The 12,800-nt window shown below is 40.5% G+C and overlaps 1 protein-coding gene across 1 annotated transcript in view; it reads right to left on the reverse strand.

Moving 5' to 3' along the window:
* Nucleotides 1-5,802: 5,802 nt before the first annotated feature.
* TUBGCP5 (tubulin gamma complex component 5) overlaps nt 5,803-12,800 on the reverse strand; it is a 56,341-nt gene continuing 49,343 nt past the window's right edge. Inside the window, exons 20-23 of the mRNA XM_081583123.1 lie at nt 11,450-11,575; nt 10,565-10,653; nt 7,935-8,035; nt 5,803-6,180 (exon numbers count right to left, since the gene is read on the reverse strand). Of these exons, the coding sequence (XP_081439249.1) occupies nt 6,134-6,180; nt 7,935-8,035; nt 10,565-10,653; nt 11,450-11,575 (363 nt within the window). The 3' untranslated portion in view covers nt 5,803-6,133. The remainder of the gene's footprint in view (nt 6,181-7,934; nt 8,036-10,564; nt 10,654-11,449; nt 11,576-12,800) is intronic.

A 12,800-nucleotide genomic window follows, 5' to 3' on the forward strand; every position in this document is an offset into this window, starting at 1 on the left:
TTCTGCTTCTGTTAGGTCCATACCATTTCTGTCCTTTATCGAGCCTATCTTTGCATGAAATGTTCCTTTGGTATCTCTAATTTTCTTGAAGAGATCTCTAGTCTTTCCCATTCTGTTGTTTTCCTCCACTTCTTTGCACTGATCGCTGAGGAAGTCTTTCTTATCTCTCCTTGCTATTCTTTGGAACTCTGCATTCAGATGAGAATATCTTTCCTTTTCTCCTTTGCTTTTCACTTCTCTTCTCTTCCCAGCTATCTGTAAGGCCTCCTGAGACAGCCATTTTGTTTTTTTGCGTTTCCTTTCCATGGGGATTTTCTTGATCCCTGTCTCCTGTACAATGTCATGAACCTCTGTCCATAGGTCATCATGGACATCACCAGATGGTAAACATTGAAATCAGATTGATTATTTTCTTTGTCAAAGGTGGAGAAGCTCTATACAGTCAGCAAAAAAAAAAAGACCGGGAGCTGACTGTGGCTCAGATCATGAACTCATTGACAAATTCAGCCTTAAACTGAAGTAGGGAAAACCACTAGACTATTCAGGTATGACCTAAATCAAATCCCTTATGATTATACAGTGGAGGTGACAAATAGATTCAAGGGATTAGATCTGATAGACAGAGTGCCTGAAGAACTATGGATGGAGGTTCGTGACATTGTACAGGAGGCAGGGATCAAGACCATCCCCAAGAAAAAGAAATGCAAAAAGGCAAAATGGATGTCTGAGGAGGCCTTACAAACAGCTATGAAAAGAGAAGCAGAAGGCAAAGGAGGAAAGGAAAGAAATACCCATTTGAATGCAGAGTTCCAAAGAATAGCAAGGAAAGATAAGAAAGCCTTCCTCAGTGATCAATGAAAAGAAAAAGAGGAAAAAAATAGAATGGGAAAGACTAGAGATCTCTTCAAAAAAATTAGAGATACCAAAGGAACATTTCATGCAAAGATGGGCACAATAAAGCACAGAAATGGTACAGACCTAACAGAAGCAGAAGATGTTAAGAAAAGGTGGCAAGAATACACAGAACTATACAAAAAAGACCTTAATGACCCAGGTAATCATGATTGTGTGATCACTCACCTAGAGCCAGACATCCTGGAATGTGAAGTCAAGTGGGCCTTAGGAAGCATCACTACAAACAAAGCTAGTGGAGATGATGGAATCCAGTTAAGCCACTTCAAATCCTCAATGATGATGCTGTGAAAGTGCTGCAGTCAATATGCCAGCACATTTGGAAAACTCAGCAGTGGCCACAGGACTGGAAAAGGTCAGTTTTCATTCCAAACCCAAAGAAAGGCAATGCCAAAGAATGCTCAAACTACCACACAATTGCACTCATCTCACACGCTAGTAATGCTCAAAATTCTCCAAGCCAGGCTTCACCAACACATGAACTGTGAACTCCCAGATGTTCAAGCTGGTTTTAGAAAAGGCACAGGAACCAGAGATCAAAATGTCAACGTCCATTGGATCATGAAAAAAGCAAGAGTTCCAGAAAAACATCTACTTCTGCTTTATTGACTATGCCAAAGCCTTTGACTGTGTGGCTCACAAGAAACTGTGGAACATTCTTCAAGAGATGGGAATACCAGACCACGTGATCTGCCTCCTGGAAATGTGTATGCGGGTCAAGAAGCAACAGTTAGAACCAGACATAGAACAAGAGACTGGTTCCAAATCAGGAAAGGAATATGTCAAGGCTGTATACTGTCACCCTTCCTATTTAACTTATATGCAGAGGACATCATGAGAAATGCTAGACTGGATGAAGCACAAGCTGGAATCAAGATTGCCCGGAGAAATATCAGTAACCTCAGATATGCAGATGACACCACCCTTATGGCAGAAAGTGAAGAACTAAAGAGCCTCTTGATGAAAGTGAAAGTGGAGAATGAAAAAGTGGGCTTAAATCTCAAGATTCAAAAACCGAAGATCATGGCATCTGGTCCCATCACTTCATGGCAAATAGATGGGGAAACAGTGGAAACAGTGGCTGACTTTATTTTGGGGGGCTCCAAAATCACTGCAGATGGTGACTGCAGCCATGAAATTAAAAGACACTTGCTCCTTGGAAGAAAAGATATGACCAACCTAGGCAGCTTATTAAAAAGCAGAGACATTACTTTGCCAACAAAGGTCCGTCTAGTCAAGGCTATGGTTTTTCCAGTAGTCATGTATGGATGTGAGATTTGGACTATAAAGAAAGCTGAGTGTCAAAGAATTGATGCTTTTGAACTGTGGTGTTGGAGAAGACTCTTGAGCCTCTCTTGGACAGCAATGAGATCCAACCAGTCCATCCTAAAGGAAATCAGTCCTGAATATTCATTGGAAGGACTGATGTTGAAGCTGAAACTCCAATACTTTGGCCACCTATTGAAAAAGCTGACTCATTGGAAAAGACCGTGTTGCTGGGAAAGATTGAAGGAGGGAGGAGAAGGGGATGATAGAGGATGAGATGGTTGGATGGCATCACCAACTCAATGGACATGAGTTTGAGTAAACTCCAGGAGTTGGTGATGGACAGGGAGGCCTGACGTGCTGCAGTCCCTGGGGTTGCAAAGAGTAGGACACAACTGAGTGACTGAACTGAACTGACCTGATATGCATACAGGTTTCTCAGGAAGCCAGTGAGGCAGTCTACTATTCCCATCTTTTTAAGAATTTTTCAGTTTGTTGTGATCCACGCGAAGGCAAAGTGGTCTGTTATTCCCATTTCTTTAAGAATTTTCCACAGTTCGTGGTGATCCATACGAAGGCTTTAGCATAGTCAATGAAGCAGAAATCGGTATTTTCCTGGAATTCCTTTGCTTTTTCTATGATACAGCCAATGTTGGAAATTGGATCTTTGCCTTTTCTAAATGCAGCTTGTACATCTGGACATTCTTGAATGAAGTGCTGCTGAAGTCTAGCTTGAAGAATTTTGAGCACAACTTTGCTAGCATGTTAAATGAGCACAATTGTATGGTAGTTTGAATATTTTTTGGCATTGCCATTCTTTGGGACTGGAAACTAGCTTTGTTTGTAGTAATGCTTCCTAAGGCCCACTTGACTTCATACTCCAGAATATCTGGCTCTAGGTGAGTGACCACACCACCATGGTTATCTAGGTCATTAAGACCTTTTTGAATAGTTCTGCTGTGTATTCTTGTCACCTCTTCTTAATCTCTTCTGCTTCCGTCAGCTCTTTACTATCTCTGCCTTTACCATGCCCATCCTTGCATGACATGTTCCCTTGATATCTCCAATTTTCTTTACGTGATCTCTAGTCTTTCCCATTCTATTGTTTTCCTCTATTTCTTTGCAATTTTCATTTAAGATGGCCTCCTTATCTCTTCTTGCTATTCTCTGAAACTACATTCAGTTGGATATATCTTTCCATTTCTCTCTTGATTTTTACTTCTTTTCTCAGTTATTTGTAAAGCCTCCTCAGACAGCCTCTTTTATTTTTTGCATTTGTTTTTCTTTGGGATGGTTTTGGTCACCGCCTCCTATACACTGTTATGAACCTCCACCTATAGTACTTCAGGCACTCTGTATACCAGATCTCATTCCTTGAATCTATAGCTGTAGGTGTCAGAGGCTAAAACTTCCTCTGGTGTTCTGATTTTTGTGTCCTGTTGTAGTCAGGTTTCCTTAGATTTATTCCTAAATAAGGTTTTAGCACAGTTGTTGTAATTTATTGTGTTCCTCAGTTACACAGGAGCCCTACTGGTGTGGCAGAGGTATTTCGTGTAGGGGAAGAAAAGTATTTTGTAGTATGAGTTTTATTCTTGTAGTCAGTCTGTGCCCCTGTGCTATGACCTTTACAAGTACTTCTTGGTTATCTCCTCGCTCTGCTCCTACACACACACACACAACACATGAAGGCTAGAAGGGGCTGGAGTTGACTATCAATATTTTGCTTCTTCCAGGTTGGACAGGCTCTCATAAAGTTTCCCTCACTCAGGCCTGCTAAAAACAGAATTCTCTGGACATATTATGAAATGGACACTGTTCCCTTCCTCATGGCAGAAACACAAGAGGATTTCCCTCTTATCTTCACTGTGAGAAACTGGCAGTGGTCTCAAAACTCACAAAAGTGCACCTCATCCCTTATGTCCAGGTCCCCTGGAGTCTTTAACTAAGAGTTTCATCCACATTGAGTCTCTAGCAATTTGTCAATTATAATTTAAATTCCCTTAGCCTGGTTCTGGTTCTTGCAAAAGATGAATAATGACTTCTAAGCTCCTAACATGCTCAATTGGAAAACCGTAAGATTAAAGGTCCAAACAGAAACAGCAGAAAAATTAAAAGAGATCCCATCAAATTCCACAGTTTAATGCACATCAAAGCATTAACTCTCCCACACAACTCAAGAATCACCAGATAAGTGTAGCTGATGTGCTGATGCACTTCCAGCAGACAGCTTCAGTGCTGCTCCTTGGGTGGCCTCAGCTGCAGATATCACGCTTGCCCTAGGGTAACACAACAAATGACTGATGGAGGTGGGGAACAGAAGCCAATTATCTCAGCCCCACATGGGACAACCTGCTGGGACAGCTTTTCTCTCTGGCCAGTCCATCTCCCTTTCCCTTCTTTTCACTGGGTACTCTGTACTTTGGAGGCTACTTCCCAAAGAAACCAATTGGTGACAGTTTGTAAAGTCTATCCTTCCCTCAATCTAAACTTTGCTAATCTTCCCTTGGAAACTCTAAAGTCATGAGAAAAGAACAATGCATGAGACAAATGCTCAGGGCTGGGGCAACGGGATGACCCAGAGGGATGGGATGGGGAGGGAGGTGGGAGGGGGGTTCAGGATGGGGAACACATGTAAACCCATGGCTGATTCATGTCAATGTATGGCAAAAACCACTACAATACTGTACAGTAATTAGCCCCCAACTAAAATAAATAAATTTATTAAAAAAAAAAGAACAAATATAGCATAAAACCAGTCTGTGGCAACAACAAATTCTAAATACTCATTTTTTAAAGTGAAAATATTTCCTAAGTATCCTATAAATAAATGTATCTTCTATTCCTGGTTTAGTGACACAGACAATAAGTGTAAGTCAATTTATGAAAGAAGTTATGTTTTGGTATGTTTGATATGATTTTTGCTATGCATATAGAACTTTATCAAAACAGCCAGGCCATCATTGTTTGGACCTGACTCCATCATATGCTTTATACGAGCATGTGCTCCCACCAGTTTCTACAGTTTTGACTTGTAGGGCTAGATTAAGAAATCCTTCTCCCATTTTACAGTTGTTAGGTTATACTTCAGTCTTTTCTTGAGACCTGGAAGTAATAACTATTCATTGCTGGCGTTTGAAGGCCTCCTCAGTGAATGGTTTCCAAGACTTCAGAGTAAAGTCTTAGACCTGGGCTGGTTCCCAGGAGGTCTTGTTAGCTGACTGTGCCACCTGCATGCTGTAAAATGACTGAGACTGTGTATAGGGTAGGGGCCCCTGATGCTCAGCTCTGAGGCTATTTGGACTTCAGTAGCTGTTTTCAAAAAATAAGTAGTAAATATAGTGCTGAGTCATAACTGCTAGAGAAATACAACTGTGCAAAAAAAAAAATGTGGGAATATTGAACAGTAAATATAGTTTTAATCAATTATGGTTAGCTCACAAAGGCCATATAATAGGATTCTTGTACCACAGCTGGCTTTTACATTTATTGACATTGGTTGAAGCTGTTTTCTATCTTGGAAATTTCCAAGCATATAAAAATACATTTTTTAGACCGCCGAATCTACGACAACCTTTAGGGAAGACAGCATGTAAAACTGTATAAAAAACTTCTGTGACTAAGCAAAAGGGGAATAAAGTGCTTTATTCTGAATATTAATTATATTTTCAAAAATGATATATTTTACATTTAAAGGTATCAATACCATAAAGCTATTGCTTACAGTAGGAAATATAAGTGTAAACAGACTGTATATACTTTGCATTGATAAAGTTTTATACACGTAACTCTATATACCAACCAATAATCCCAAGAGAATACACATAAAACCCACTTGTTTGGACAGCAGACAACAGTTTAAAAATAAACCAAAATAAGAGTCCCATTTCTTAGCTCCATATGGTGGAAATGTGTACGTATAAGATTAAATCTGAGGTATTTACTACACTGAAGATATTTAACTTTGTTCCATGCCGGCCATGAGTGATAGTGCTAGAGATTCCACTGTGGGAAGAATAAAAATAGGTTAACAAGATAGATTTAAATGACAATGGCTGAATAAGCTTTAATCAATGTCTCAAAAAGTATTAGATATTTTCTATTTTTAATGAAAATACTAATTATCTTTAACATATACTAAAGACAATAATCTTAATTTATTAAATGCAAATTGAAAAATTATGATTTACTTCTATTTCATAATATTTTAGTTTTGAAAACAAAAAAAAAATCTGGGCTTTACACTGAACAAATCACATTTTTTGAAATGTCATGAAACCTGGACTCACTTCATAACAAAACACCATGTTCTAAGCTATGAATGGAATCTGTTTCCTTTAACACATTATTAACACAGTGCTTTTTTTTGGCCAAGGGTATAAATGGGGGAGGCTGAGAGGTGGCAGTAGGGGATTACAACATTAGTTTTTATATACTTGCATAATAGATGAAAGCCTCACCATTGTAGAAGAGTCAACTCAACACAGGAAATTAGGGATCTGTGAGATTAGCATTGTCTTCCAGCCCTGCTGGCCCCCAGCTTCCACATCACTACTTACACAGAGTCCTTAGGTAGGCTGGGAGTGGGGAAGACTGGCTCTCTGTGGGGGCATCTAGGATTCCAGTCTGCTATACCAACAAGGGGTTTCTCTATTCTGGCAAAGTCTATGTGCCTCTAGTTAGTCACTGCCCAACCTACCTGCTCTGTGGGTATAGCAGGTTAGCACTAAAAGGCTCATCTCATACCAGAACTTAATTTACTTAGATGTCCTTGCATTAACAACTTTTTGATGATATGTTTTTGTTAATTCCCAGTGTTCTCTCTCGGAGAAGGCAATGGCACCCCACTCCAGTACTCTTGCCTGGAAAATCCCATGGATGGAGGAGCCTGGTAGGCTACAGTCCATGGGGTCGCTAAGAGTCGGACACGACTGAGCGACTTCACTTTCACTTTTCCCTTTCATGCACTGGAGAAGGAGATGGCAACCCATTCCAGTATTCTTGCCTGGAGAATCCTAGGGATGGCGGAGCCTGGTGAGCTGCCGTCTATGGGGTTGCACAGAGTCGGACATGATTGAAGCGACTTAGCAGCAGCAGCAGCAGTGTTCTCTCTTGTTACTCTAATAGTGTTTTAAAAAATGTTCACCTACTCTTAATGAGCATATCACAATCTGAATATACAGAAATAGGGAAAAAATTAGCCCAGCATACTTTTTCCAAAAAAGCTGTGCAAGAAATACTACTTTGTTCTTTGTGTCTGTAAACACACAGCTCTCTTCTCCCTGTGACTCGCCACACAGACCTCTGTTTGCTTCACGCTGTTTTGAACTGTCAGGCTTGCATTTCTTTGTGTAAGAGGAAGCCTTGGGAGTTTTAAAATTGCTTAAAAAAAACAAAGCAAACTGACCCCAAAATCCTATCTTTTGAAAGGAATAGTTACAAAAGCTATGCATGATAGTGAAATGTGACTGAAACCTACTCTGCCATCTGCTTTACTTACGGTTTTAGAAATCCATTGGTGTTACACATGATATACTAGAAAGCAGTATCTTCAGTCTCAATATTTTACATCTGATTCACTCACCCCACTTACTTGGGAATCAATTGCTGAGGGACTCTGAAGTAGTGAAGTAGTAATCAACTGCTGAAGGTTTGAAGTAGTGAAAAATTCTAAATCTCTCATGAGATCAGTAACAAAACAGTAACAGACTGTGTTACCAGAAAATATAAAAGCAATAATATTTTAACGTAATACTCACAATGGGGAAAGGATCCTCTACAGACAGCTTTGTTTAAAATGGTTACAAGAAACATATGGCAGTTTTTAAAATCAGACTCCATTTTCTCTATAGATTCCATCCTAGGAAAGAGTAAATTTCAATTTAAGTAAGTGTATAAGGAGTTACTAAGCAGGCTACAAAATATCTTTGGAGTAATTACAAATGTGCTTCAGTTTAATTTATTTAGATTCCTAAGTCTAAAGATTCTAAAATAAAATATAAAATCTGCCAAACTTTCAAAGAGGCTGAAGGAAAGTGTCATTAGGACACAAAACTGCTGCTTCAGCATGCTGCTGAGTTCCAGAGTGAGGATCACTGGGGATATTCCCCTTTTTTGGCCACACAGCTTAGGAGATCTTAGTTGCCTGACATGGGATTGAACCTGGGCCCCCTGTAGTGGAGTCTTAACCACTGGACTCCCACGGAAGTCCCTCCCTTTTCTACTGTACAAGTCTATATTTTTACTTTTCATAAGCATACCTTGTTTTGAAATAAATAGCACATTAAAGATATAAAAAGTTTATGTTTAAAAATTACTAAAAAACTTGTAATACGGGCAATAGCAAATACCCACATCCAGCTTCAGCAGTCACCCCCAGCCTCACATCTTCAAAAGCAAAGTTGACATCACAGCATTTCAGTCATAAATATTTCAGTATCGCACTAAACACAAAGACTCCTTTAAATCCATAGCCACAATATCACTTGTTTAAAAATTCTTAATGATTTAAAAAATATCATGAAATAATACTGTTCAAATTATACCTATCTTTAAAAATTTTTCACTTTTTGCTTTAAATGTGACTCAGGATCAATTAATTTCCACAAACTGTGATAGTTAATATTCTTAAGTCCTCCTCACATCCTGTTTTTTTCTTACAATTTACTTGTTGAAGAAACAGTTCTATTTTAGCCATGTGTGCACAGCAGTATTATTACCTTCTCCTCCATCTGACAGTGACATGGAGGGAGAAGTCTGCTTCACACACTGGAAACAGCAATAATAAAGCAAGTAAGACTCCTGTTTTCACCCCTCCAATTAGGAATTTAATCTACCATTGGAGTTTAACCTACTATCGGAGATTTAATCTACCATCGGAGTTTCTTCACTGAGAACACTTTGATAAAGCCTTATAGGTTACGATTTTCAGTTCACTTCAGTCGCTCAGCCGTGCCCGACTCTTTGTAACCCCATGAACTGCAGCACGCCAGGCCTTCCTGTCCATCACCAACTCCCGAAGTCCACCCAAACACATGTCCATTGAGTCAGTGATGCCATCCAACCATCTCATTCTCTGTCGTCCTCTTCTCCTCCTGCCCTCAATCTTTCCCAGCATCAAGGTCTTTTCCAATGAGTCAGCTCTTCCCATGAGGTGGCCAAAGTATTGGAGTTTCAGCTTCAACATCAGTCCTTCCAATGAACACCCAGGACTGATCTCCTTTAGGAAGGACTGGTCGGATCTCCTTGCTGTCCAAAGGACTCTCAAGAGTCTTCTCCAACACCACAGTTCAAAGGCATCAATTCTTCGGCGCTCAGCTTTCTTTATAGTCCAACTCTCACATCCATACACGACTACTGGAAAAACCATAACCTTGACTAGACAGACCTTTGCTGGCAAAGTAACGTCTCTGCTTTTTAATATGCTGTCAAGGTTGGTCATAACATAGGATTTTAGATTAGTGCTATAATGAACTTTCAGTTCCTTACTAATATCAACTAAGTATAAACTATTAACTCTTATCTCAACAGTCTAGTCAACCAGACTTACACTTTTATTTCAGGTATGTAATACCAGCAGCATAACATTAATTTTATAAATAAGACAAGGACAGGCTGTTGAGCTACACTTTCAAGGTAACAGTAGAAGATGTATTCTGGATAGGAAGAAAGAGCTCCTGGGTTTTCAAGTGTCCTCTGACTTTCTATGTGATAGGAGTGAATAATAAATACCCAAACAGTAAAATATACAATCATTCTTTTAGAGCTCTCTAAAATACGATTTTGGACTACAATCTAGCATAATGTCCAGAATTTGGCTTAAAATAACTGAGTGACTGGGAGTGAGCAGTAAACACAAAACAAAACTGGGTGTCACTGTCATCTCCTCAAGTGGAGTAATGGACCCCAGGGTCTGTTATGCTTCCCCTCCACCACCCCGCCACCCACTTCTGTGTATGTCTGGAGGCAACCATAACAAACACTTAGCAAACCTATACAACAAGATGGAGAAGGAAATGGCCACCCACTCCAGTATTCTTGCCTGGAGAATCCCATGGACAGAAGAGCCTGGTGGGCTCCAGCCCATGGGGTCGCAAAGAGTCAGACACAACTGAGCAACTAACACTGCAATACAACAGGAATGTAATTTAAAGATATCTGCTTCTGCTAATCAAGACTTCAGATTTTTCTGTTTCATCAGTCAGAAATTAATTGCATGATTTTTGATGCTGTCTAGTACAGATGAACAAATTCAATTTTCAATTCTTTCCATAATTATAAGTGTATGTGGTATGTTGTCACAATGAAAAAACAAGACTGCCAGAATGAAGCCAGCTAAAAGCAAAACTGAAATGGTCACAGCATAGAGCTCCACAAGCTGCATACTTACCGCCATGCCCCCAGGCCAGCCTGCCACCCCTCTGCAAACATGAGAGCCAAGTTCAACACCTTCATGATGGCTTCCTTTACAAAGCTGACCTGGAGAGAAAGTCATGGAAGAACACAAACCCTGTGACCATGTTTGAACATAGACACCAACACTTTTACCTAATTTAAAGGTCTCAGAAAAAGTTCATTAATGCAATAACTGCCTTCCAAGTCTAAGGAGAAGGGGGTAGCAGAGGACGAGATGGTTCGATAGCATCACTGACTGAACAGACACAAATCTGAGCATACTCTGGGAGACAGTGGAGGACAGAGGAGCCTGACATGCTACATTCTGTGGGGTTGCAAAAGTCGGACACAGCTTAATGACTAAACAACAACAAAAAAGTATAAGGAAGGGTGCTAGGCTCTGAACACAACATACTTGGAATTGGGCCACAGGCCTATTGTACCCATGTAAAGGTGCATCAGCAGTAGAATCTGATCAGCAGAGCCAATAAGCTACCATTTCCTGAGACAGTCATTTAAATTCACCAGTGAAATGGGGCAAGTCATTCCAATGGCTGTATGATGACTTAATCCCATATATTCACATCAAACTGGACACACTTCCTGAACAAAGTACTACTATTCCATAATAGCAGATAAAATTTTCTAATTGAATTCAAACACAGTGCTGAGTGAGTATAGACTGTCATAATAAAAATGTCAACTGTTTCTTTTAGATGTAATTTCTTGTAACATGGCACACATTTATAACCTCACTGGATCTGGTGCCTTCTTAAAAGAATATTCTGCATCAGAAGCTTACTAAGCATAAAACTCCAAAGGACACAGACAATTTCCCTTGGCTGGCTTCATTCTTGCCTCAATGGCCAAGTTCATGTACCTTTTCTCTCAGCAGACATCGATCATGGATGGTTGATAAGTATCTATAGTGAATTTTAATCAACTGATCTAAATCCTTGGCTTCTTCGACTTGATGTTGAAACTCCAGCCCTGTACTGTGAAGAATCTTGAAAGAGAAAGATGACAAATTTAATCAGCACATCTTTTCTGTGAGCATTTGTATGCAATACACAAAACTTTTTTACCAACTTCTTCTACGTTCACTTGCAAAGGGAGGGAATGCCTCACTCTGGACTAACAGATTTGCTCCTGCACAGAGGGACAAGTATAGAAAACCCACTGATTTTTTAAAAGTCATCAGGTAAGCTGAATTTATATGTTTCAATAAATTCCACTACTTACATAATGGTCCTTCTTTAAAAGGAGCATACCTGTACTTTGCTGCTGCTACTGCTAAGTCGCTTCAGTCGTGTCCGACTCTGTGCGACCCCATAGACGGCAGCCCACCAGGCTCCGCCATCCCTGGGATTCTCCAGGCAAGAATACTGGAGTGGGTTGCCATCTCCTTCTCCAGTGCATGAAAGGGAAAAGTGAAAGTGAAGTCGCTCAGTCGTGTCCGACTCTTAGCGACCCCATGGACTGTAGCCTACCAGGCTCCTCCATCCATGGGATTTTCCAGGCAAGAGTACTGGAGTGGGGTGCCATTTTAAGCAGAACACAAAACAAAACAAAACAAAAACAATCTCTTACCATTTACCCTCAACAATTAAGGGCTTAAAAAAAAGAATGCCTATATATGTAGCAGTGAGTCACTTTGCTGCACAGCAGAGATTGGCATAACACTCTGAGTCATCTATACTTCAAAAAAAAAAAATTGAAAAAAAAGACTGAACAATTGAGAGATTAAGGTTGCCCTCTGAAGGCCACTAGTGTACAGGACACAGGGAGTACCTCTGCCATTTGTACCATGTCTAAAACAAAGGCTTCAAAGGCACACTTCATCCACACAAAAGTGGGCTCTAGAACCTATCTACCAGGGTGACTACACATTTTTTTTAGCAACCATTTTACACCCCAAGTGAATATTATCCTCTAATAACACTGATGCACAGAAACGCGGCGGCTGCGACAGACCACGCAGAAGCACGGCCGAGAGGAGCTACCCAATGGCCAAGACTGGGGGGCAGCGGCCGGGGGCGGCGGCCAAGAGGAGTTAACCCACGTCCAAGGAGCGGTGGCTGCGTAGGCACAGGAGGGCGAAGAGGAGTAACTCCACATTCAAGGTCAGGAGGGGCCGCCATGAGTAGATACCCCTTGTCCAAGGCAAGGAGCAGCGGCTGTACCTTGCTGGAGCAGCCGTGAAGAGATACCCCACGTCCAAGGTAAGAGAA

Source organism: Giraffa tippelskirchi, chromosome 3, assembly GCF_054371585.1.
Source record: "Giraffa tippelskirchi isolate mGirTip1 chromosome 3, T2T-mGirTip1v1.2.pri, whole genome shotgun sequence".
Lineage (NCBI taxonomy): Eukaryota > Metazoa > Chordata > Mammalia > Artiodactyla > Giraffidae > Giraffa > Giraffa tippelskirchi.